General features: G+C 36.5%; 1 protein-coding gene across 7 annotated transcripts in view; it reads right to left on the bottom strand.

Moving 5' to 3' along the window:
- PTPN4 (protein tyrosine phosphatase non-receptor type 4) overlaps window positions 1-27671 on the bottom strand; it is a 178636-nt gene that overhangs the window by 78332 nt on the left and 72633 nt on the right. For 5 of the 7 annotated variants that reach the window (XM_033400230.2, XM_033400232.2, XM_033400231.2 and 2 more), the window contains exons 3-9: window positions 25808-25915; window positions 16945-16987; window positions 16768-16867; window positions 12072-12116; window positions 11763-11815; window positions 11279-11399; window positions 8579-8666 (exon numbers count right to left, since the gene is read on the bottom strand). In XM_033400230.2, coding sequence (XP_033256121.1) covers window positions 8579-8666; window positions 11279-11399; window positions 11763-11815; window positions 12072-12116; window positions 16768-16867; window positions 16945-16987; window positions 25808-25915 — 558 coding nt within the window. The remainder of the gene's footprint in view (window positions 1-8578; window positions 8667-11278; window positions 11400-11762; window positions 11816-12071; window positions 12117-16767; window positions 16868-16944; window positions 16988-25807; window positions 25916-27671) is intronic. The other 2 variants (XM_004276902.4, XM_033400229.2) reach the window with 1 other exon arrangement.

Here is a 27671-nt window from a genome sequence, read left to right on the forward strand (position 1 = left end):
ACAAACAAAAAGCAAGACCAAATTTTAGTATCCAGGAAGGCACACTGTGTGATAAAACCACAGAAGAACAATGTAGGAAGGGGCTATGATTGGTACAGTATATAAAAAGCATTTCTGGAATGGCTGGCTAAAGCCTACTGCTGACCTGCGTAGTATTTACAAAGATGTTCACTAAGATATACACACAGGCGTATGTGCTTTATTTTACAACATGTTAAAAAGCAGCAATGTAAACAGGATGAGATTTCGGAGGACTGTGAACAGATATTCTAATATTCTCTACCCATGCCTCAACTGTCCATTCACTCTGCCCTGCAGTGTGCCCTCCCCTCCTTTCTGGTGGAGACCACAGTTCTACTCTCCACTAAGTCGCTGGGACCACTTAACCATTCTAGTCTCTCTGCAGTCACATGGTAAGAATACAATAATAACACAAAGCCACTAAAATTTTCCATTTAGTATCTTCAGACCACAGTTGAGCTCAGGTAACAAACTGCAGAAACAGAAACCATAGATAAGGGGGGACCACTGTATATTTTTCTAGATCTTTGTTTATATATACAAAATATAAATATGTAGTATTTATAACCACACAATTTCTTTAATCAACAAAAACTGGGAAATATTATTGCGTAATTTTTCTTTTGCACTTAGCATTTTGTAGATATCTTTTCATATCAATATATATACCTCTAACTCATCAGTTTTAACTGCTGCATATTATTCCAAAATATGGATTTATCACAATTTCTTAACCATTTCTGTTGACTCATTTAGAGATTTCTAAATTTTTAATATTACAAACAATGCTGTAATAAAAATCCTTGAACACATTATTTAAAACACCTCTATAAAAAGGGTGGAGTCTGAGAAATGGAAGTGGTCAAATATTATATTCATATCAGTATTTGCACTCCAAAGGGGTTATATACCAAGTTATACTTCAACATGCTCATCTGTTTTTCCTGTATTTCTACTTATATGTTTTAAAAAATTACTCTATTTTGGGAACTCTTTATAAAATATGAATACTAAAAAACTTTCTGTAATATATGTTGAAATTGTTTTCACTTTTACCTTTTAGCTTTATGATTTTCCCCTATATATATCATTAGTTTAAAATTATTATGTTTGTATATTTTTCATGTAGTTAGGTATAAAGTTAGCCATAATACACACTCATTAATAATTAAAAAAATATTTCTGTGTGCCCTATATAGGTCTAACAGTGTTATGTGCTCTCAAATTATTCAATGAAAGTGAATACAAGTAATGACCTACTGATACTTTCATAAAGATACAGAAGAATCAAAAAGGGCAAAGAAAAAAAAAAGCTATGTCTAGACAGGTCCTGATGAGTAAAAAGCACATAGCAGAATATGGAAAATCACTGTGTGATCTGAATATTTTAGGGTGACACAGATGAAATCATATATATAGCTCTATTGTACAGAAGAGATTCTTTTCTCTGTTTCAAGGGATTATATTTTTAAATTATTTGATTATTCGAACAAATATGTCCAAAAGTCCTCAAATATATGCAGGTTAAAAACAAGGTTTTTGAAGAACCTTAAAACAGAAACAGATATCATATGATTAAATTAGTTAACTTCTCTGTGTCTCATTTTCCTCATCTGGAGAGTAAGGATGATAATACTCTTACTTCACAGGGCTGTTTTAAGGATTAAATGAGATTAATATATATAAGCCCTAAGAAGGTTGTCAGGCACATAGTAAATGCTACAAAGGTGTTTCCTGTGATTATTATCTGTAACCTGTACAGTAAAATCTCTCAAAATTACTGTTCTCACAGTCTTTCTTGAATATTCTCTAATCAATCAGCCTTTGGCCATCACAATAGCTCCAAAATTGCTATTACAAAGTCAATACTGGTAATATTACAATAACTTCCTCATTTCTAATCCAATTCTCATCTGACATAGTTGACCACACCTGATTCACCTGGCTTCAAAGACACACAAGTGTCTGACAGAAAGAAAGGCATTCTTTTTGAAAGGCGTTCTTTCTATCTAAATGGCTATTTCTTCCTCATCTAACCTTTAAAATTTGAAGTGTTCCAGCTCTGAGGACCTCTAATCTTCAATTGCTACTAGCTATGTTCCTTCAGTGCTCCCGTGTCACGGCTTTAAATATTATCTGTAAGCTGACAATTCCCAAATGTATGGCTCTAGTCCAGACCTCGCCTCTGAACTCCAGTTCCATATACTGAATTGCCTGCCTTCCTTCATTTCGATTGATAAAAGTATTCTAAAATTGCATGTCCCAAGACTAGCTCCTGACCCACCCTCTCAAATCTGCTTCTCTCTGATTGTTACAAATTACTGAAGTTACTCCATCCTTGTAGTTGTTCAGGCCAAAACGTTAGAATCATTCCTTGAATCCTTTTTCTCTCACACCCTAGAGCCAATTCATCAGTCAGTGCTGTCACTTCCATATTCAAAATACATGTAGATTGGGTAACTTCCCTGGCAGTCAAGTGGTTAGGACTTCACGCTTCCACTGCAGGGGCCCAGGTTCGATCCCTGGTCAGGGAACTAAGATCCCGCAAGACACACAACGCGGCCAAAAACAGTTTAAAAAAAATGTAAATCATACCATGTCTTTTATCTCCTCAAACCCTCAACTGGCCTTGCTTATAATTAAAAGCCAAAGTCTGTAAAATTCTTATAAAGTCCTGGTCCACCTGGACCTTGTCAATACGCTCCACTCCAGCTCACTGTACCAGCCATACTGTTTGGTATGGAACTTTGCTGTTCCTTAAGGTGCAAAGCACACTATTTCATGGCCTTTTACTGCTGTTTCTTCTGCTTAGAACATTCTCCCCACGGATATCTGCACAACTCCTCAACATCTGTTCACCTTCTCAGAAGGCCTTCTCTGATATCCCATTTTTGATTGTCTCACTCCCCTTTCTCACCTTAATTTTTCTCCACAGCATCTATCACAATCTGATATATTACCTTTTAATTAATCATAAGAAAACTGAGTAGAATATACAGTAAAATGCACAAACCTTAAGTGTACAACTCAAAATTTTACAACTTGCATAACTTGAGTATATACACTTACATGTAACCACCACAAACCAACATATACATTTTTCCAAATCCCAAAAGGCTCCCTCAGGAGCCTCCCAGCTAGTAACACCTCTGCAGAGGGAACTGCTGTTCTGACTTCTGCTGATATAGACTGGTATTTTGCCTATTCTTGAACTTTACTTCCATGGAATCACATACTATGTACTCTAAGATACTCAATTATGTGCTTATAGTCTGTCTTGCCCACTGGAATGCAAGCTTCATGAGGGTAGGATTTTATCTACTCACTGCTGTATCCATGGTGTCTATAAACAGGACTTGCAACATAGAAGGTGCTCAATAAATGTTCACTGAATGAATAAATGAATAATCAAAATAGCATCATTAAGCTTTCCTTTTCTTGAAACTTTGAAGGGCAAAAGTTATTTTTCAGTAGAATTATCTTCATCATTATTACAAACACCTATGGAAATAAGATACTCACAATTAAGCCCAAAACTTGGGTAGAACTGTTTTAGGGTCAATTTAGAGCATCCTATACCTAACAAAAACCTAAGGCCAAGCCTTCTGTGATTACATTTACATCTAGATAACCAGGAATCAGTTTCTTAGGAAAACAAAGAGTTTATATCATGCTAACTTCTTTATAAAACAGAGATTAAACTTGAAGATCTACGGTATAGATATCGTATAGCTCTATTATGCTATTTTATTCCACTCTCACAGTGTAATAAATATTGACTGATTTTCTAGTAAAGATGATAGGAATTTAGTGAGCCCTCAAGCCATTCATTTAACAAGTTACTTAGGCCAACAATTACTCCTGAGATAGTGCTTCTTCCATTTTTAGAGGTCAGAAATTCTTTATAAATATTTAAATTTAGCTCCCACAATGTTCCTTGGTATTAATTTAATATGCTCAAATTATTTTATATTTTCAAGATTAATTGGATACCTGTTATTTTATCAATTGATCCTAACCACAAACTTAGGGGTAACTAATTATTATTCTTTCTAGGTGAGTCTGAGAGCAGTGCACAGAGGCTGTTGGGTAGAAATAATGATAGTATTTGTACCCATGGCTTGTTTAGAAGTATATTTCTTAATTTCCAAATACTCGGAGGATTTTTAAAGTCATCGTTTTGTTATTGTTTTTAGCTTAAATGTACCATGAACAGAAATTATATTCTGCATATTTAAAAATAATATGTACTCCAAACTTGTCGGATACAGTATTCTATAGTTTGCTATGTTGCTAAAATCTATATTATGCTGATTTTTAAAATGTCTGTTCCATCAGTGATTGAATAAGGGGTATGAGAATCTATCACTTTCTTTTGCTCTGTGACAGACATTGTTAAGAGAACAAAAGGGCAAAAGAAAGAGTGGGGAAAATATCTGCAAATCACATATCCAACAAAAAAAGTGTATCTAGCATATATAAAGAGTTCTCAAAACACAAGAGTAAAAAAAGAAAAGAACAAATTAAATAATGGGAAAAACACCTGAACAGACATTCATCAAAGAAAAGATATGATACCCAACATCATTAGTCATTAGGGAAATGCAAAGTAAAACCATGATGAGATAAAACACACCTATCAGAAAAGCTTAAAAAGAAACAAAACAGTGCCACATGCTAAAAGGATCTAAAACAATTGGAACTTGCAAAGATGCTGGTGGGGATGCAAAGTGGTTCAGTCAGTCTAGAAAACAATTCCATAATTTCATATAAAGCTAAGTATACACTTGTTATATGACCCAGAAATCCCACTTTGGGATTATTACCCTACAGAAATGAGAACTTAAATTCACACAAAAACCTATAAATGAATGTTTGCAGTAGGCCTATTAATAACAAAACAAAACAAAAAATACTGGAAACGACCCAGATGTCCTTCCGTGGGTGAATGGAGAAACAAACCATGGTACATCCATATAACTGAATACAATTCAGCAATAAAAGGCATGAACTACTGAACTACACAGTATCTAGGATAAATCCCAAATGCATTACTGTAAGTAAAAGAAGCCAGTCTCAAAAGATTACATACTGCAGGATTCCATTTATAAGACATTTTGGAAAAGACAAACTATGGAGTCAGGCAACAGACCAGGGTTGCCAGGAACCGGGGGTAAGTATGAGGGTGGACTGACCAGTAGGAGGCTGGGCAGCACGAGCCAGTGTATTTTTTTGGGGTGGGGTGGGGGGTGGCGGTGATGGAACTGCTCTGTTTCTGTTTGTGGTTACGTGAACACTACACATGTGTTAAAAACTCATACAACTGAACACCAAGAAAAAAATCAATTTACGATGTTATTTTAAGAAACAAATATTCCCACATTCCCTGCCCTCAAATCTTTTTTTTTTTTTTTTTTTTTTGGCTGTGTTGGGTCTTCGTTGCTGCACGCAGGCTCCCTCCAGTTGCCGTGAGCGGGGGCCACTCCTCGTGGCGGTGTGCGGGCTTCTCATTGCAGTGGCTTCCCTCATTGTGGAGCACGGGCTCTAGGCGCGCGGGCTTCAGTAGTTGCGGCACGCGGGCTCAGTAGTTGTGGCTCACGGGCTCCAAAGCACAGGCTCAGTAGCTGTGGCACATGAGCCTAGCTGCTCTGCGGCATGTGGGATCTTCCCGGGCCAGGGCTCGAACCCGTGTTCCCTGCATTGGCAGGCGGATTCTCAACCACTGTGCCACCAGGGAAGCCCCCTCAAATCTTTTCTTCTTTCCTTTTTATCCTGAAGCTGTCCTTCATTCTTTTCTTTTCTATAGTTTCCTTTTCCCTTATTCATATAATCTTGCAGGCATACTAAATGTTTTGTTTTGTCAAATAGGCCATGCTCTCTCTTGATTCCCGGTCTTCCTTCATCCTGATGGCTCTATGGTGAAAACTACTCCCTTGGCTAGTTCTTATTAACTTTTCTGGCTTCAGTAAATTACTACTAAGAAGGCTTCCCTACCCTCTGCTGCCAGGCTGCATTAGAAGTTCCTGCCACAGGGTCCCGTGGCATTCTGTACTTGCCCCTTCATATTCTCAAATACTTAACTGTTCATACATGCTCTAATTCTTTCCCCTCACTATCTTGTGAGCTCCATGAGGGCAGGGATAATTGATGTTTTGTTCACTAAGTCATCCTTAGTGCCAACACTGTGCAAGGCACATAACAGATGCACTGCTATGACGGTTCTAAGACTTATTTGCATCTTGCAGATTGCTATAAATAACTTAGTTCTACTCTAATTTTTTCAGCCTACATTCTGGAGGCAGAGAGAAAAGATCTTACCTTGCTTTTCAAAATAAAATATTATTTCAAACATACTTTTGCTTGTGATATTCAATTAAAACTTAAGTATTTTCTTTACATGTCCTCTCCCCTCTACCTTTTGTCCTTTTTGTTCCTGAGGCTACAAAACTTCCCTTCATGTTCACTGAACATTTGCACATTTTCTGAAGTTCTCCACATCCATATACAGCAGAAACACCTTTTCCTAGCTGGGTTATTTTGTGGGGTTTTTTTTCTTTTTTTTTTTTTGGTCTGTACAAAATATTTAAATTCCTTTAATTTGGCACTCTACATTTATGGCTTTCTGAGAAAGAGTTTTACAATCTACTAATTTAAACAATAAAAAAACATAACTTAAACAAATCAATAAATAATGATATGGTTAATTATGTATGAGATCCAGCCATGTCACTTAAGTTAAAAAAAAGTCTAAGATTCTTTGTATTATATTGACAGCAGTCAATGATAAACAGCAGTCTAAACCACCTTCAGAAAACTGTTTAGCACTAAAATGACTGATTTTAATGGTCTTTTTTACTGTTAACCATAGTCTAGTGTACATATTTAAAGTTCCATTTGTTTTAGACTGTAGTATAATAAAAACAAAATCTAGTGACCACTACTTTACCTTTGGAGAATCACGTTCAAAAGTAATAGCCCGCAAAGAGGGAGGGAGGGTGAAGGGCCCATTCTAAAGAACACAAGAAGTTCAAGGGAGACTTAAACATTTTAAATGGAACCAGACAGACTTCCAAGTCACAAATGCTCAGAATTACCAGATCCAGTCATGTGAGGAAAGCAAGTCATTTGGTTTTTTAAAAGGAATGGGTCTGCATATGTCTATATGTTAAAATAAATTAAAAATAACTATCTAAGGAAAACTTAACTCCCTTTCAGGCTGGGATCCATATTAGGCTTAGTAGTTTGTCCCAAGAAAATATAAAACCTATCACCAATTAAACTGATGATTACCTATAATTCCACTTTTCATTAGGTATAGAGAATAGCTGTACTTCAGGTACTTCTAAAGGAATATAATCTCTTGATGAAACAATCATGAGAAGGAATCTAGGTGAAGAGACGCACAAATGAAGGATAGTCACTCACAAATACACTTATGGCAGGAGGATAACAGTCTTTTGGAAGCAGCAAATTGACACAATGAAAAAGAAGTCAGGGAGGATGGTGATGGGATGAACTAGGAGACTGGGATTGACATATATACACTAATATGTATCAAACAGACAACTAATAAGAACCCACTGTATAAAAAATAAATTAATTAAATCAAAAAAATAAACTAAATAAAAGCTTTATCTCCTCCAAAAAAAAAAAGAAAAAAAAAGTTAGGGTGTTGTACAGGAAAAGCCAGTGATTATAGAATTCCATCCTAACAAAGGAATGGTAGAGGGGCAACCAAAATATGTAAATACAACTGATTTTGTGCTTTATAAATAAAAATTTATAATGATGTTACTAAATGATGAAAGGAGTGTAGTAATACAGGCCTCAGTGAGGTGAAAGCATCTTTTATGATAATGATTTCATAAAAGTTAAAAATTCAAATTACTTTTCCTGTAACAGTTTTTTTAATTTGTTTTTTAAATTTATTTATTTTTGGCTGCATTGGGTCTTTGCTGTGCGCAGGCTTTCTCTAGTTGCGGCAAGCAGGGGCTACTCTTCGTTGCGGTGTGCAGGCTTCTCATTGCGGTGGCTTCTCTTGTTAGGAGCACGGGCTCTCGGCGCACAGGCTTCAGTAGTTGTAGCTCGCGGGCTCTACAGCGCAGGCTCAGTAGTTGTGGCGCACGGGCTTAGTTGCTCCAGGGCATGTGGGATCTTCCTGGACCAGGGCTCAAACCCGTGTCCCCTGAATTGGCAGGCAGATTCTTAACCACTGCACCACCAGGGAAGCCCACTGTAACAGTTTTTATTTTGCAAAATAAAAATTCTAAAGGTACTGTCTCTTATGGTCAGCAAAAATTATCCTTATAACATAAAACACTACCTTGTAGAAAAATAACATGAAAAATCCACTTCAACCACTCTTCTTGTCAGGTATTGAATCTTAAGTGATTGTAACTGTGAAAATACTTATATTCAGAGGAAATTTTCAGTGCGACTATGCTGGCAGCACTCACTGTTCCATTTGTTGCCTAATCCTATCAGGGCATTAAAGATTTTTTTTTGCTGAATAATGGTGCCTAACTCAACAATATCAAAATGCATTTTCTTCACTTACCCTTGCATAGTGGAATTCAACTCCATAGAGTTCTAAGGTACGTGCTGTGTTCAGGTAATTAAATTCTGCTTCTGCAGGAGATAAGCCTCTGTAAAAACATCATTAGGTTAAAAATTATAACAATCACAGATATGACCAAATTACAAAAAGGCGATTTGTCTGAAACTTTCCAGCATTCTGATTGACTATTTTACAAAACGCCATGTGCAAGGGCGCTCCTCTTAGTTCTGTGCAGTAACATCTAACTTTTCTGGAAGGTACATTTTCAGTAACACAAATTATTATTTTGTAGAATATTTTCTTATTTTCCAGAAACACAAGAATGCACCAGCTTTTTAAAGTTCTAAGCTACTCTCAGACTTAACTTAAAAAAAAGCCACTCTCAGACTTGCAAAGCCACTCTCAGACTTAAAACAAATATTTTTCAAAATTTGGTCTACACTCCATATGTGCATTGTAATCACACAGGGTGCTTCTGACACATGCAGTCTCTGGGGCGAACTCTGGAGCAGGGCTTCTCAGGGTGTGGTGCACAGACAGGTGTTGACTCATAACAAGAACAGAAATTGAGAGTGTCACAGCCTTTTGTAGCACTTTGGCAGAGTAATTTTATGTCTGTTGCATGTAACAACAAAAAAGTACTTGTTAATTTTTTATGCCTTTGTTTATTTCTCTATTTTATTTTTCTAGTAATTCATTTTTATTATATTTTTCAGAAGCATCATTCCATGAGAGACTGAGGGGAAAACCGGTCTTTCATCACAGGTAGTTTCAGATGTACTGTTCTTTAGAAACTGATATAGAACAAATGGGTCCAAATTGTTTATATTTAAGAAATATTCCAGGTGATTCTTATGAACACAAGTTTGAGGACTACTACTGTAAATGCAAAGCCTTTAAAAAGGCTATATTATATATAGTTCTAACAACCTTGGTTATCTGATATTATCAGGCTATAGCAGAGCAAAAGCAACAAATTAAAAATGCAAAGATATCACCCTTCATTCATGAATGATATCAGGGAGCAAGCAGCCTGCCAATGTATGATCATAAAAATGGGATTCCTCATAAAAGAGATATACTTCAGTTTTCTATAAAATTCAATTAAGTTAAATAAATACTCTACTTTCTTCCCCACCCTCCTGCATTATAAACTGGATGATTCTATTTTTTCTTTCTTTAAAAATTTGCAGAACCATTTCTTTAAAGCAAATAGAAATATATAATAAATACCTTGTGAAATGTACAAACTTTTTCCTGACAGAAACAGACTTGTCATTATTGGTAAATTTTTTTTAAAAATCTGGTTTATCTTCAAACCCTTGGTTCAGATATGCAATGTGTAGAACTTTCATAATAAATGGCATTTGCTTTTAGACCACAACAGCCCCCATACCACATGAAGCCGGTCTGATAAAATTCTCACTCATTAATCTTGTTTTAGATTAGGGTCCACAAACCTTTACTGGAAATAGCTGGCTGGTAAGCACTTCAGGCTTTCAGGCCATATGGCCTCTGCTGCAACAATTCAGCTCTGCTGTTATGTGAACACAGCCACAGACAATGTGTAGGCCAATGAGGGAATCTGTGTTCCAATGACTGTTCACGTAAGGACACTGAAAGTAGAATTTCTCAAAATTTCATGTGCCACAAAATGTTCGTCTTCTTTTGATTTTCTTCAACTATTTCAAACCATTTTTATTAGCTCGTAGACCACGCAAAAGGAGGCAACAGGCCATAGTTTGCCAACATGTTGTAGACACATGGGCCATTACCGAATGAAAGTGAGTCTCCTTATTAATAAGAGCTAATATTTCTTCAGTGCTTACTATGTGCCAAGCACTGTTCTGAGTACTCTGTATATATAAACTCACTTAATCCTTATAATAACACCAGAGGTAGATAGTTTTATCATCCCCAATTTACATGTAAGGAAACAGAAACAGACATAGAGTGATTCGGCTGAGGTTACAAGATTGTAAGTAAAGTAGCCTCATCAGAATTTCAAACGAGGCCAAATGAGTCTGGCTCAGATTCTTAGAGTCTAGCTCAGATTCTCAGCCAATATGTAACACTGCCTTAGTTCCTCCATGAGTATTTTGAATTGTATGGTAAAGCAAAACTGAACTCTGAACCAAGAAACAATATGATTTTCTATTCCAAGCGATAAACCTCTTCTTGAAAACTCATGTCACAGAAAATCAGACTCATAAAATATCAAAGTTGAATACTGTTATAAATGAAAAAATGCTACTATTTTAAAAGAATTTTTTTTTTTATTAATTTAGTACTACATAAAGTTCCTTTTCTTCTCTTGGCTCATTACCAAACAGAATAGATTCCTTTCACACAGCTAAAAACTAAGAAAGAATTGCTAAGTAGATTGAACTGTATATTGTGAACATATTATTAATATTCTAAAATTCCTTCTTAAAGAACTGGCGACTTTGTATAATAGCCAATACATGTCTGTTTACATACAGCTTTGTGTTTCTTAACAGACATGAAAACAAGCCTCATATAGTCTATGATTTTTTTTAGTATAGATTACCTACATTTCTTTACAGTAATCATACTATTTTATATAATAGTAACTATTCTATATTAAGTAATCACATTAGAAATAATTTAAAACATTTCTCTAGAAAAGATGCCATTAAGAAGTTTATCAAGTAAGGAGAAAAGTAAGTAAATCCTTACGTATGTTGCTGATGTAGTTTTGCAATTTCTTTTTCAAAATCTTGAGGTTGATTAGGAATGAAAGAATAATCTGAGAGGTAGCCTGGCAAGTTTTCTGATTGATTGTAGTCTCCAAGTTCAGCTAATAAATGGAAAGAAAATATTCACACTTCAATAAACACATTTTTCAAGTTTTATAGCCAAATCAGCAATGTCAAGAATTCCTTTATATTTCTGGAAGTAAAATATTTGTTTCTACTGTTACCATTTAAGCAAATTATAACAATGCATTTAACGTTCTCCTAGGTCTTAAACAACTTCAGAAAAATTATTTTCAGGAATCAAAGTAAGTGCTAACTAATTGGATGTTTCATTACACTTTCTGTGTAGTCACTTTTTTCTGCATAGTAACATATGTTTAAATAACTCATACATTAAAGGCCGTACTACCAACAGAGACCATGCAATCACATGCTATTTGGCCCAAAGGTGGACTGATACTTACACTGAACAGCAAATGAAGCCAAAAGAGCAGCAGTGTTATAAGGACAGGGCAATCTAATGAAACAGAAAATAACTCAAGGTTAAACACAATAATTTTAAAAGCAATATAATTTATATTATACTATTCACACTTGAAGTTTCTGTGTGACTTACATTTTAACTATTAAGTAATGAACTTATCTGATGAAAGGAATTCATGCTACATGTAGCCATCTTTCAGTAGATAATCTGTCTGCAATGATCATGAACTACTTAATACAGAATTGGAAGTATTTTTAAAGCCCATTACTAAAAACTTAAAACAGCTCACCTTCCAGTAAGTATGTCTTGTTTGATTTGCAAGAAATACTGGTACCTTAAAAAAAAAAAAAGATAGCGTTTACTGGAATTATAACATTTAGAGTTTTAAAAACTGTATATTTACATTAACAAATAAAACTGAAATATTTAAGTATTTGCTTTTATAATATGCATACTAGCCCACGTAAAGATATTTTAAAATAAACTTTCATAAATACATGAATCCAAACATTTAGAATTCTTTGATAAATGAAATTTGATACTTATATTTTGTTTCCCTAGCTTCTATTATAAAACTTTCACGAATTTAAGAATTACATGGCTGAGGGAGATTAGGGAGAAATACTCTAAAGTGGGATTTCCCTGGTGGTGCAATGGTTAAGAATCCGCCTGCCAATGCAGGGGACACGGGTTCGAACCCTGGTCCAGGAAGATACCACATGCCGCGGAGCAACTAAGCCTGTGTGCCACAACTACTGAGCCTGCGTGCCACAACTACTGAAGCCCACGTGCCTAGAGCCCATGCTCCGCAACAAGAGAAGCCACCATAACGAGAAGCCTGCACACCACAACGAAGAGTAGCCCTTGCTCACCGCAACTAGAGAAAGCCCGCACGCAGCAATGAAGACCCAATGCAGAGCCCTCCCCCCTAAAAAAACAAAAAAACAAATACTCTAAAGATTGGTGTATGCAGAAAGTAGAACTGGGAAGCACAGAAAACTTAAGTCAGAGACATAGAAGAGCTGACAGTAGCAACACTAGGGACCAACTAAAGAAAATCACTCTTTCAGCTGAGCCAGGAAGCCAGCTGCAAGGACAGGCCTATGTGTTGATCACCGTATCATCAGGCAGCAGGAAGCTGCTAATGGTAGAAAAGCACTTTCCATCTTCATTTGGGTTAAGAAAGCTCTCTTTGATCAAAAAAAAAAAAGAAAAAAAAGGTAAGTTCCTTTCCCTACTATTGCTCTACTATTAAAATTGCCAAGTACCCAATTTCCTTTAAAACCAACAAAAATGTAAGTATCCTGTAACAAGACTGCTGAAGTTGCTTACAAGATGGCACTCCCCTTCTGTCCTTGCTAGTGGGTAGTCATCCCTTCATAGATTTATCAATGCCTGGGGTAAAGTCCCCTGTGCTGTATCATGTTGGCAGAAGATAAAATTTTGTGTCTTTTAATGTTTAAACAGAGAATCTTAAGACCTTCATTTCACCCAACTAAAAAAAGTTCACATACTCCAAGAGCCAAAAATTATTTAAAATTTTAGTTGTTTAGCTGATTAAAGTCATTAAAGAGTTCCATGACAATATTCAAATTACCAAAGAATGTAATTAAGGTTTTCAGAGAATCAGATAAAAAAAGCTGATACAAATACCCTGGCTTCATATATTAATGAATGAAGTATATAAACGCTGTTAGGCTTAATACATAGTATTACACTATTATCTATGTACTCAATCCAAGACAACATATTTCTATCTGGCCTACTTGGCTTCATAATTAAAAGTTAAAGGTTTCTGGTGGGAAAGTCCTTTTTTTTAAAAAATATTTATTTATTTAGGCTGCGCCGAGTCTCTGTTGTGAAACCTGGGATCTTCAATGCGGCATGCAGAATCTTTAGTTGGGGCATGTGGACTCTTAGCTGTGGCATGTGGGATCTAGTCCCTGCCCAGGGATCGAACCCAGGTCCCCTGCATTGGGAGCTGGGAGTCTTACCCACTGGACCACCAGGGAAGTCCCAGGTGGGAAAGTTTTACAGTTAGGATTGAAATGTGTATATCCTTGACATAATACTGTAAATCCTACACAAGTAACACCTATGTTTCCTGAATTTGATTTACACACTAAGCAGTAAGGACTGATAGAGCAGAAACTGGAATTAAAAGTCCTAAGCTAAACCAGCCTGTGATCTTTGGCAAATTACTTAAAATTGGGTGGAGCCTTAGTTTCTCTATTTGTAAAAAGGAAGTAACATCACTTGCCTGGTATATGTATCCCAGGGGCCCTATATATGGTGATAAAAGCCCAATTTTTAAAGACAATTAAGACCTTTAAGGTAGATTAATAATGATTGAGCTAAACGCAGAAATATGTTTAAGCTGTAAAAAAAAATACAATAACATACCATGCACTAAACACCTATTACGTACGGAGTACACCTAAGCACTAAAAAGATATGAAAGAAATGTCATTTGTATTCTGATGACTCCTAAGAAAATGCCAATTCTAATTACGCCAGCACCTGTTAATACAAATGACATTTAACCTGACGAAAGGTCTGTGACTACTTTCTTTTTTTACCACTAATCCAAAATAGAATCTCAAGGCAAGGAGGTGTAGCAGTAATTTCTTGTTTTGTGGGGTTTAAACTAGTCCTTAAAATTTAGCCGCTAACTGTGGCTAAGGGTATCCTACTATTAATCATGACCATAACAAGAAGGCTACCCAAGCACTAAAGTTTTAAAGGAGTATTTTTTTAACCGTGGAATCACCTGGAAGCCTATGCCCAGGTCCCATCTGAGACCTATTAAATCAGTTTCCAGGGGTGTTGCCAAAGCATCAGCATGTTTTAAAGCTCCCCTGTAAGTGATTCTAACTTGTAATCAGGGTAGAGAATCCTTGATGTGCACAATGGTGATAAAAATAAGATCGGCCCTTCACTCCATTTTACCAAGCAACGCCAGTTACAAGGTTCCAGGACATTCCATTATAAAGGATTTTTGAAAGAATGCATTATTTCTAGGCAGAACAAAGATAATATTCTAGACTGATGGACAGCACAATTGCTCAATTTCTACCAAACGTGATTTTACTTTATTCTACTTCATGAAGGTAGTTTGACTTTAATTATCAGTGAGACACATTTATTCCTTGGTTATGTTTTCAACACAGGCCATAAAAGAACCAACAGATTCAAGCTCATTAAGAAATTTAAAGACAGTTTTCTGAGTGAAATAAATTATGAATATGGCTACAATTGATAATATTTTAATTGCTTATGTGAACAAACTTTTCATAAGCATTAAATACATTAGAAATCCAATTAAAAATTATTGGTCTTTTATTTACAAATATTTCTTATAATTTAAAAATCTAATTACATAAATATATATTATGGAATACTTTGTTACTTGATTTCAAGTTACAAGTACTAGTAAAAAATGCATTTTGGGCTTTCCTGGTGGCGCAGTGGTTGAGAGTCCACCTGCCGATGCAGGGGACACGGGTTCGTACCCCGGTCCGGGAGGATCCCACATGCCGTGGAGCGGCTGGGCCCGTGACGCATGGCCGCTGAGCCTGCGTGTCCGGAGCCTGTGCTCCGCAATGGGAGAGGCCACAACAGTGAGAGGCCCGCGTACCGGGGGAAAAAAAAAAAAAAAAAAAATGCATTTTAAAATCCTTTATAATTCACAATTTTCAGTAATTGAGAGTAGTTTCCTTGAAGTTCCTCCAAAATTAGGGAAAGTTTGACTCCACTGAGAATTATTTAAGATAAAAGATCTTGTTATTTTAATTATTTAACAACAACAACAAAACCTGACTAAGAGGTTACAATATTAAACTAAATATTTACATGATACAACTTGGCTTTTCAAGATAAATTAGGTTGGACGTTATTAGGGTCAAATGTTAGGACTGCCTAATCCCAGATCTATATTCCTGAGTTCTCCTGTTAGAAGAAAGGTGACAGCCTGACCCCCAACAAACACACAGAAAAGGACTCTCAAAAGTTCTTTGTTTCTCCACTTCACCACAGTATTCTAAAGGGTAACCAATACATTACCATCTAGGAGCCTACCTACAGGTGGCTTTAGGTGTGGGTTTTTAATTTGGCGCCCATCTTTCAGAGTAATTCTGAATATAGTGTTACCTATATTCTTATATCTTAAGGAAGGTATAATATGCTAATTTTTAATTCTGTCTTTTTTTAAAAAAACTAATTACTAATTCTGTCTTTCAAGCAATACACAAGGTTATCACTCAGGTTTTTTTAAACAATGACAGTTACCACACTGTGATCACTCCCCACTATTTCCACCTTAAACAGTTCACCTAACATTTACACACTACCAAAACGCTCATCTGGGTCATTCTTGTGTGTACTTTGTCAAGTAGAAGGGACAACAAAATCAGCTGTAAATTAATACTAGACCTACAACGGCCAGTAGAGGGGGCATTTACAGGCCTGAACGTGCTACAGCGCTCTGCCAACTCCCTTTACAAAGATGCCTGCTGTGCTCTGTAAAGTGCAGCACTCCTACACTTAACGGCGTACAGTTTATAAAGCCTATGTCCCCCTCCATGGAAATAACGTATATATAGAATATATTTTTACAAGAAAAAAAACAGCAGACAATTCTCACTATGCAGAATGCCTTGAATACAACTGCAGCATCATCTAATTACTTCAGTTAGTTACAGCAGTGCTTCTGAACCATTCTTCACAAGTAGAGAAGTTAATATTGATATGGCTCGGGAAGCTGCTTGTGGCTGGACGGGGTGGCCCTGGGGTTTCAATCTCCTGAAGCCCTCCCAGCCATCCAACAGAGGAGGAGACTTAGCTTGAAACGTCTAGAACCCACTCTGTGTGCTGGCAGGGAAGCTCAGAATGATGTCATGGTAATCTATTTTTACCTAATTAATTTCAAAATTTCATAATGGTTTTGACAATATTTTCAAGTAAAAACATGCTCCATAAAAACCCACCTTGTATATTCTTCTTGTAACTTGTTGGGGTCACTTACAAAAAATTTGACTCTAAAGTTCAAACTGTAAGGAGATCCTCCTAGAATTAATAAAAGCAGTTCTAATTAATTAGATTATATTAGTCCTTCATCTTTATAAAGTATACTTGTATAACATCAAATAAATATGTTTGCTCACTCTTTAGCTGCTTCCTTATTGGTTTGTTTGGATCCAGCCACCTCTGAAAAATAAATAAATAAGACTGATTTCTTTTTTTCCTGGAGGAACTAATACATCAATTCTTGCAAGTCTGTTCCATTTGAAGATTAATGCTAAAAATTGCATTTTTTGAAAAGGCCTAGGTAGGGGGAAAAGAATCACTAAATTACAGACTCATATCAAATATAACAAAATTATGCTAGAAAGTATTGGATGTACTTGTGCTTTAAGATTTTGATTTCAATTTCTCATTAAGTTATATAGTGTGCAATAACCTCTATTCCAAAAGTAAAAAATGCTTAATAATCACTGCAATATGAAGTGATTCTGTTAATTTAACTATATTATATATTAGTCTATCAAGTTTTTAAAATTCTCTTTATCTTTCATAAAAATATGCTTGGCTTTATGCTCTCATTCAGACAAAATTTAACTACACATCATGAAAATCTACTCTTATGAAAAATTTTAACTCCCTTAAAAAAGAAAACAAAAAACAAAATACCCCCCCATAACACCCCATACTAATTTTTTAAGAGACAATGTTTAGTTTGGGGAAGGACTGCTTTTTGTATATGAAAATTTCAAGTAGTCTCGACACTTTTGAATGCCAGTTAAGCTCTATTTCAGGCGAACTATAACTAAATTCAGAAAACATTTCAACTGCCAACGTTCAGTTAAAAAAATTAAAGAATCCAAAATGAGGTGATAGACGTGGCAGTATTTTCAAAGCACTACACAAATATAAGCTTATATATCGTTACTTATAAACTGTCCTCCTACCACCCATACTTGATTCCATGCAGAGCACACAAACAGATTTCAGTAACAAGTGGCTGAAAGTCATCCATGAATCCTTCCTTTCCATTATCCATAACATCCAACATATCCAATCCAACTAATTCTACCTTCAAACCGTCCCTAGAATTGAATAATTCTTCACCATCTACTCTGCCACCATCCATGTCTCTGGGACAGCCCTGGCCACAGCCTCTTACCTACGGCTCTGCCTCTTACCATCATCCTCCCTCCCCCCGAAGCTACAGTAGTCTTTTTTTTTTTTTTTTTTTTTTTTTTGCTACAGTAGTCTTTTAAAAGGCTCACTCCTTTGCTTAACATCTCTTGATAATTTCTCAATGTTAAGGTCCAAAGGCCTTACTGTGGCTTACATGGTCTCTCCCTACTTCCTTTTTTTATTCTATTGGTCTTTCTTTAATGTTTTATTTGCCTCAGTTAATTTTAAAAATATATATTTCAAAGAGGCAATTTTAGACTCCTGATAAGTTTTGGAAGCCTTAAAATACCAATCAAAATAGGTGTCCAGTTCAGTTTTGACAGTTCCAAATCTGTGGCTAACACAATTTTTTTTTAACATATACATATATCCACTCTTTCTTAGATTTTTTTCCCATGTAGGCCACCACAGAGCACTGAGTAGAGTTCCCTGTGCAGCAGGTCCTTATTAGTTATCTATGTTATACGTACGAGTGTGTACATGTCGATCCCAGTCTCCCAATCTACTCTCCCTCCCCCCGGTAGCCATATGTTTGTTTTCTGCATCTGTGAGTATTTGTTTCGTAGGTAAGTCCCTTTGTACCCTTTTGCAGACCCACATGTAAGTGATATCATGTGTTACTTCTCTCCTCACTTCCTCCACCTCAGTTTACTGAGCTCCAGCTTAATGGCCTCCTTTCTGTTTCCCCAAGATGCCATCTTGGGGCCTTCAATTCTAAGCTTCCTTATGCACAGAATGTTCCTCTCTGGCTTTTCCCATGGCTGACGTCTTTCGTTATCTAAGTCTCAGCTTAAATTCCACCTCATCAGAAAGGCCTTCATGGACTGCCTTATCTATCAAAAGTATCGTATGTCACAAAGCTCCTATCTACTTAGTTATTTTCCTTCGGGTAAGGAACGTTAAATTCCTTCATAACATTTTCTTAATTGCAACATATTTGTTTTACTTTTTTATTGCCTATCTCCTTTCTTAGATTTTGAACTCCTTAAGGTAAGGAATAAAATCTGATTTATAGCTGAAGGGTCAGTACCCAGCACAGAACATGGCATATAACATCTACTAAAAATACCTGGTGAAGGACTAACCCTGCTGAATGACTCAGTGGGACGGGGGAATCTGTTTCTGTGCCAATAATCAGATGGTTTTCACCCCTACTTAACACATCTGTTCCCCCTATGTATCCACCCATTTATCCATAGTCTCACCCATCTATCAATCTGGTGATTTTTTCCTCCATACTTTCTAGAAAAAAAAACATAAATTACATTTATTTTAATGTCTGTCTAAAATCGAAATTTGGGACCAGTTATTGCCCCAAAGCCTGCCTTCCTGACCAGAAATGCAGACATATTTACATACACAAGTAGATGTGTGAGGCTGACACAGCTAGGAGTACACTAACAAGCACTGGGAAATGTAATACTTCCTCAATGACGTCAATTAGATAGGACGTAGGTTCTTGGCTTAAACCATGAAGATGGAGCCAGATGAACTTGAGGGTCACAGGGTCAACTTCACTCATGCCACCCCAAAATTCAGTTCAGATTCTAACTAGCAACTGCACTGACTTTACCAGTGAAATCTTCACAGCAGTGAGTCTCCCTCATCCTGAACGTGTTATTTCTCCATTTACTCGTGTCTTCTATTATCTCTTCCTGTAAAGTTTTATAGTTTTCTTCCTATAGATTTTGACACCCCTAATGTCAAAAGTTTATTCATAGATATTCAATGGATTTGGGTTTTTAAAAGAAAACTTATTTAATTTGCTATTTTGTTGGATTATGTTCCCTAATTGATATATTGAAAGATATTGATATTTATTTGTTTCTACAGCTTTAAGTCCTACTAGTTGTAAAAAGTTTTCCAAATGATTCATTTGGACTCTCAAGGCAGATTCATTTTATCACTGAGAAGAAATGAGTTCTCTGCACCTTCATCCCAAACACACAAACATATTTATTCCACAGGGAACTGCACCTGCTGCCCTCGTTGAACCAGAGAAAGAGAAGAGGGCTAAGCAGCGTAGCTGTTTCAAATCGTTTTGATAAACTGTGCTGCCTGACCCTGAAAACTCTCCGCCTCTACTGTATTTCTTTGCTACATTCTTTTTCGGTTTCCTCTATTTGATTTTTCCACCAATCCTTGCAAGCACTGAATCTTCTAAGAAATCCTTAACACTTCTTGTCTGCTCATGGCACTCACTGGAAAGCAACAAAAAGCAGGCAGAAGAAATTGGACCTAAGTCTATTCTTGAAAAACAAAAACTGCAACGGGTGAGATTTCTATAGTTGCAGTTTTTTGCCTGAGAGCAATCTCAAATCCTGCACCAGGCAGGGGACAGCCTCACTAAAACTTGAGGTGTCAGTGGACAGAGTTCAGGCAGGAGTGGCAGGGTACCCAGAAAATTGAGGAGGAAATCCTGAAAGAGAGGGAGGCAGCAGAAGGGCTTAACTCTAAAATCCGGATATAAAAGCCACCTCAACTCTGGCTGACAGTTCAACTTCTACATGCACAGGAAGACCCCAAAGCCCCAGGAAAGAGAAGCAGTTGCAAACGTAAAGAAATGAATAGAGATAACCGTTCGCCCAAAGGGAAGCAGGGTATGGACTGTGGGTCCAGATCCACTCGTTCTCAATAACACAGTCCAAGTCGTACAGGACGTCACTACCCTGTCCATAGCCAAGCTCTTTCTATCACCCTGAGAGGTTCCCTGTGTCCCTCTGCACCCAGTCCCCCAAGCCCAGGCAATCACTGATCTGCTTTCAGTCACTATATACCAGTTTTGCTTGCTCTACAATTTAATATAAATGAAATAATAGAGTATATCATGCAAAAATATAACCATTATTTTTCATCCATTCACTATTGACAGATGTTAAAGTTAATTCAGGAATGAGCTATTATGAATAAAGCTACTATGATCATTTGTGTACAAGGTTTCGTGTAACATGTTTTCATTTCTCTTGGATAAATATCCAAAAGAGGGGTTCCTTGGAGGTATATATTAAATCTATGTTTAGTTTTACAAGAAACTGCCAAACTCTACTTTCCAAAGTGGTTGTATCCTTTTAAAGTCCTACCAGCAATCCTTAATAATTGCTCCACATCCTTGCCAAAGTGTGGTATTGTGAGACTCTAATTTTTTAACTATTCTAATGGACGTTCAGTGACATCTCATTGTGGTTTTACAATGCCCTGATGCACCTGTGTTCAGCAGATGTCCTTTATCACAGTGAGAATGGTCCTTTTCCAAGTTTAAGAGTTTTCATTATGAATGGATGCTGAATTTTATTCTATGTAAATTATGCCTCAATTACACTGATTTAAAAGAAAAATTCTAGAGGCCAGAAGCACACTTAATGGTGAGACGCTGAGTACCTTCCTCCTACGACAGGGAACAGGTAAGGCAGTGTGCTGCCGTCAGTCACCTCTATTCGTCATTGTCCTGGTAGCCTCAGCTTTCATGTAATAAAGAATAAAAAATAATGGTAAAAAAGAATAAAGACTGGGAGGGAAGAAGTAAAACTCCCTATTCACATATGACATGATTTACGCAGAAAAAAGCATGTTTACATGACAATCTATGTAGAAAGACTGTCATGTAAACATGTTACATGAGCTCCACCCCATGTTACTGGAGCTCCACCCCAAACTTTCTGAATCAGAAACTCTCTATGTAGAAAATCCTACAGAATTTACAAAAAGTGACTAGAATTAATAAGTGAGTTTAGAAAGGTTACACAATAAAAAAAATAAACTGTATTTCTATATGCTAGAAATAAACAAATTGGTAACTGAAAAAGAAAACCAACAATACCATTTGCATGGTTCTTCTATGTACCAAGTTGCCAAAGACAGAATCTGAGATACCAGACTCTCTGAGTTCACTCTTTCCCTCATGAGCCCTGCTGACTTTCTCTCCTGACTCTCTTGAGCACTTACCCACCACCAGAGCCAATCCAGTAACTCACTAGTGCAACAATCTCTCACCTGTCTCTAGTTTGCCACTTTACTTGCCACTGGCTATACTGTACCCAGAGTGATATGTCTAAAATACAATTTTCATGTTGCTTGTGTAAATAAATCCTTAGGCTGGTACAATCTTAACACAGATCAAAAGCACTTGATGATCTATTGCACTACTCGTATCTCATCTGTGACCCATCTTCTCTTCCTGCTCTATATTCCAGCCATAGGTATTAAAAAATTCTTTTTCAGTTCCTCAAATACAACAGTCCTCTCTCTTCACTCTGGAACCCTGCATATGCTACTGATTCTCTCTGAAATACTTCTCTGCACCCCAGATCCCTCTGTCATTCCCTCCCAAAATGGAACCGGGTTTAAAGAGAACAAAAACAAAGATCTATCATTTGGCAGGCTACCGAAGAGGTTTATACAAAAGGTAGGTAGTAAGAGCCTGAATTAAGGTATTACAGTAGAAGCAGATGAAAGGAACATGAGAGAAATACCATATGAGAACATGAGAGAAATAAAAGCAAGCATTTTAGCAATCATGTGGTACTAAAACATGGTTTGTTGAAATAAGTCATTCTCTATGTGACTTCTATATTTCTTCAAACCAGATGAAATAATTCAAGAACACTGAGTTATATGAAATTAATCTTCAAAGAGTAGACCAAGCTATTCTCTATGAATCATTTCTTACCTAATTAACAGTCTACTGGGTTAGAGCAGTGGTTTTCAAAATGTGGTGCCTTGAACTACCAACAGCATTGGCATTACAGGGGAATTTGTCTGAAATGTGAATTACCGGAGCTCCACCCCTAACTTTCTGAATCAGAAACTCTAGGCATAGGGCCCAGAAATCTGTACTGTAAGAAGCCTTCAGGTAATTCTGATGTAAGTTCAAGTTTGAAAGTCACAAGGTTAGGGGATACGGAAACAGTAGTAAACCAGTAAATATCATAACCACAACAAAACTCTCAGAAGGATGAAACTGCAGAAAGAACAAGTCAACAGTAATCATAATCTACTCTCTGTCCCACTGAAGGGCACTGTAATTCACTCTGGGGGCCAAAAAAAAAAAGAAAGTAAATATATTACTCATGATGCACACGAGTAACAATCTCGAGGCTCTGATGAATATCACGCTGATAAAAGCCACTAAGGTACAGCCACCTCGAAGTGCTTATAAAATTAAAGAAATTATGGGTAATGAATTACAACCATGTTACTCATTATTTTGCCCACTCACTCAATACACATTTACTGAATACAACTATTATACAAGACATTATGCTACGAGCGAAAGCTGTGATAAATAGGTTTTAAATGAAAGCAGAAGAAATTTCAAAAAGTCAAAGCTTTTCTTTTAAGTAATTTTGTTTGTTGCACTGGAATTCATTGCCAAGGAAGATTCTAAAGCAAAGGATAGTCAACTATGATTCTGTGTTTGTTACATGTAAGACTACAATCAAATGCCAGGTGCTTTTTCAGTTTATCAGTTATAAATCCAATTAAACTAATTTCAGCATCTACACGCCTAAGACAATACTGATTCTGATCCTCAAAGGCGAATATTCAGTATCTATACATATAAAATATATATGCAACACATACATTTACACACTATATATATACACATGTATATATAACATATATGAGCTTTAAGATGAAGAAACTCTTAACTAGTAAGAATTGACAGGGGTTAATTCTTCGGGGATATTACCAAGTCCCTTTTGGTCACTGCTGGTAATTTTATGGCATGAGTACCTCCTCTCCTCCATATGCTCATTTTTATAAGTCCTGTGCATCTGCATCATTCTCTCTTGGGAAGGGAAAATAAAGGCTTTGGAGTCAGATAAATATGACTTCAAATCCTTTTGCAGCTACTTAATTATCTGTGTGATTAAACGAGTTTTGTAAGCCTCAGTTTTTCATCTTTAAGAGAATTTTAACGATAGTTTCATAAGATTATTGTGAGAATTTGGTTTACTAACAAGTCCGCAATAGATATTTAATAAACGTTACACCCTGACTCCTTCTCTTTTTTAAAATGGCATCTCTTTTCCTCAGTCCATTAATTATCCTCAAAGTCTTGACATATTTCACACTGACAACCAGAAATGGGACAATAATTACATTTGTGCTCTAAAGGCCCCTCCTTAGACACCTTTTGGCATTTCACAGATTCTTCTGAATATTTAAATACTGAAGTTGTAGTGCTGTGTACGGAAAAGACCTGCAGGGGGAGTTAGGAGACCCAAGTCTAGTTTCATTAATACCAGCAAAGTAGCTTGGGCTTTATCTCCTTGGATTGGGATAATTTCTCATGAAAAATAAGTGTGGTGAGACAAAATAATCTCTAAGGCTTCTTTTGCGTCTTTAAAACTGTATGATTCTAATCTGGGGGGAAGAATTATTCTGGATCATCAGCAATTGGTCCCTGGGACCTGGAAATATAATACCTTATTTCAGAAGGGATGCTCAAGATGGAAAAGTAAGACAAAGTAAGAAAAAGTAGGAGACAGCCAAGAGATCAACGCAGCTCAAAATACTGATACCTCTGCTTCCCCACATTTATCCTGCTGTAATTGTTTTAGAGTAGAAATGTCTTCTTGTGTACAAATTTATGAGACAGAATTTTTACTTCTTGTAACATATGTGGTCTCAATTATTAGTCCTTCTGGAACACTTTCTTAGTGACTATGGTGATAAGTAACTGGTCTCTTTCTTCTTTGTTGTCTGTCACTTCTCCAAACCATCTAAGGACAGGCTTCTATCTAAACGGTCTGACCTATGAGTGTCAGCAAGATAATCTAAGAATTACCTATTTTTTTAAATCTCAATATTGCACATAGTAGCAGACACCTTTCACGTATTTGCCTGGCTAACAATTTATCTTTCTGTGAAAGGTAGCATTACTGACATTTCTACTCACTTCTATCAATATTTTCGCGTTCATTTATTAAGAAATAACACTATTTCTCTAGGCCTTGGAGCAGCTCAAGTCATCTGATGAAGTACGAGGAAAGTTTGTTTTTATTTCAGTTCAGTGTAAAAGGCTTTATTTCCACTGAGACTAGCTGGACCTTGCTTTATTTTATCCACCTCATCTTCACAGTTTTTCATACAAAATCAGTAAGTAATGCCAAGAAAAAGTAATATTTAACATTTCACATTTACTTTCCACTAACCATTCTTTCAGAGACCTAGGACGTAACCATGAGAAAAAACGAGAGCAAGAGATAGAAGCCCTACTTTCCTCCCAATCGTTACTCATATTTTCCATATAAGACCTTACAAACTGATTTCTAAAGAACTGATTCAGAGAACCATTTCTTCAGCCTCCCAATTTTTCTCAACTATACAAAACATTTCCTTCAAAACAGTCATTCTCCTGTACTAGGCAAAAGGATATCATATTCGTTTGTGAAAAACCCTCACTGTATAACCATATAAATTTACAAAGAATTCACAATTTTAAGATGAAAAACTAATTTCATCTTAATGCAGGCTAATTTATGTAACACTCAAGATACATTAAGTATTTACTTCAATATTGTAATGTTAACATTTTAACCTTTATGCCCAATTTTCTCTCCAAGATTTGCTTCTCAGTTGTCTGAGACAAGTAGAGAAAGAAACTGGCACTCGATCTATAGACTGACTTATGATTAGAAAAACCTTAATAACCCAACAGATTAAAATATCAAGAAACTGAAGTTCAAAGGCAAAAGAATTACCTGTAATCATTCAAATTAAAAATTTTAAAAAACTCAAACAGTGAACATTATAAATCAGAAAGGACTTATTATGAAGAGAGAAAAATTGCAATGGCAATGAAAAACAGCAGCTTACACTTACTGGGTTATCTGTGCAATCGTCAGCCAGCTGTAAACCAAAATAGTCACGCTCAGTCAAATCAAGGTGCCTGAAGACCATCTCCAACAGAACCTGCCCCTGATCATGTTTCTGGAAGAAAAGTAACAGGAAATCAAACTGACAGGCTACATCCTTTCACATCTTGAAACTCTTGGACTCTCCTCTTTTATTAAGTTGGCAACTGGTTCCATGCCAACGACTTGGTTGAGCAATAAAGACTCCACATGTTACATCGTACTTAGAAAAGTCTGACTTTGGGCAAACTGGTTCAAGGGGTACATAATAAAGATGAAGATATAAGGGAAACCTTTGAAAATGTCTTCTGCTTTTAGGCTATTCTCGTGGCATTTTTGTAATTTTATATTGTTAGCACATTAACTCATGTATGTATCCATATCATTTGTCTTATTGTCTTATTCTTACCTTTAAATTATGGCTGGAAAGTGACATATTTGACTAAGTACAATTTAAAATTTGTGTGTATAAGATAGATAATGCCACAAAAAGGGAAATAAAACAGTGAAAATTATGTGCAGCAAACTGATAACATTCTAATTATCAAAGAATACAGAGAACTTTAGGAAAAGGTCTCTTTTCAATCTCACACCAATTTTATCATGTGGGCATCATGCTGTGGCTTCCCTAAGTCCCGTAGCTACCAAGCTGTGGCACAAAGGGCATGATTGGAACTTTCCTAAAAAGAAATGTAGCTAATCACTGAAAACATGGAGAAACTGCTAACATGTTCAGCAATAAAAGAAATCACAGTGGGAAACCATAATGACACACCATGAACACACAACAATCCAAAAAGTAAAATCTAGTAAGATAAAAAATACCTAATGCTGGATCTGCTGTATAAAAAATAAATTAATTAAATTAAAAAAAAAACCTAACGCTGCTAACATTGTGGACAGGTATCATCTGTTGGGAAAGCACTTTGGAAACATTAGCAAGAGCGGTAACAGTATTGGCTACTTCTGTCATCCTAACCTGAGTGAAAAATAAAATCCAACTTTGGGAGAAACAGCTATACACCCCAACACATTCAGTGCAGTGTTATTTACATGAGACAAATACTAGGAAAACACATTAGCGAACAGTGGTGTATTTTTCCACCAATTTCGCCTCTCAATAGCTATGATAGTTTGGTAGCTTCCAGCTACAAGTTAGAATCAAAACTCAGAGCTGAAACGATAAGGACATAAGTATTTTTTTCATACAGCAGAAAGCAGAGAGAGACGACAGACTCCAGAGTTGGCTAGTTCAGTAGATGAACGGTGTAATCAAGTACCAGGTTTCTTTCATCTCTCTAATCCACATTCCTGCTGTCAGCTACATTCATAGGCTGTTAGTGAGATGGTCAGAGCTATTTCAAAATTCACACCTGCAGATGACAATGTTCAAAAGAACGACCTTCCTTGTAAAGAGCTTCCCTTCACGTCTCAGTGTGTCAAATAGCTATTTCCAAAACTCATCAATGGCAGGAAGTATGTGCCTCAAACAATGCTTTACAATGGTGGTCCCCATTTGAATAACCTGTGAACATTTTTTGTACTGATGCAACTCACCTCCCCCACCCGTCTCCCATTCTCATTAAATTGGCCCAGGGTGGAGAAGGAGCATTAGTCTTTTTAAAAAGCTGCTAAGGTGAGCCTAAGGTACTCTTCTAGAGACAAGATGGAGTAGATGCATTTCTCCCTATACTTCCAGCTGAGTGAAACCAACGAACAACAACAAAATGCAGAAAAATTGTTTTTAAACTCTGAAAGATTAAAGTAGCAGCCTGGGGCTTCCCTGGTGGCGTAGTGGTTGGGAGTCCACCTGCCGATGCAGGGGACACGGA

The sequence above is a fragment of the Orcinus orca genome, chromosome 7, assembly GCF_937001465.1.
Source record: "Orcinus orca chromosome 7, mOrcOrc1.1, whole genome shotgun sequence".
Classification (NCBI taxonomy): Eukaryota; Metazoa; Chordata; class Mammalia; order Artiodactyla; family Delphinidae; genus Orcinus; species Orcinus orca.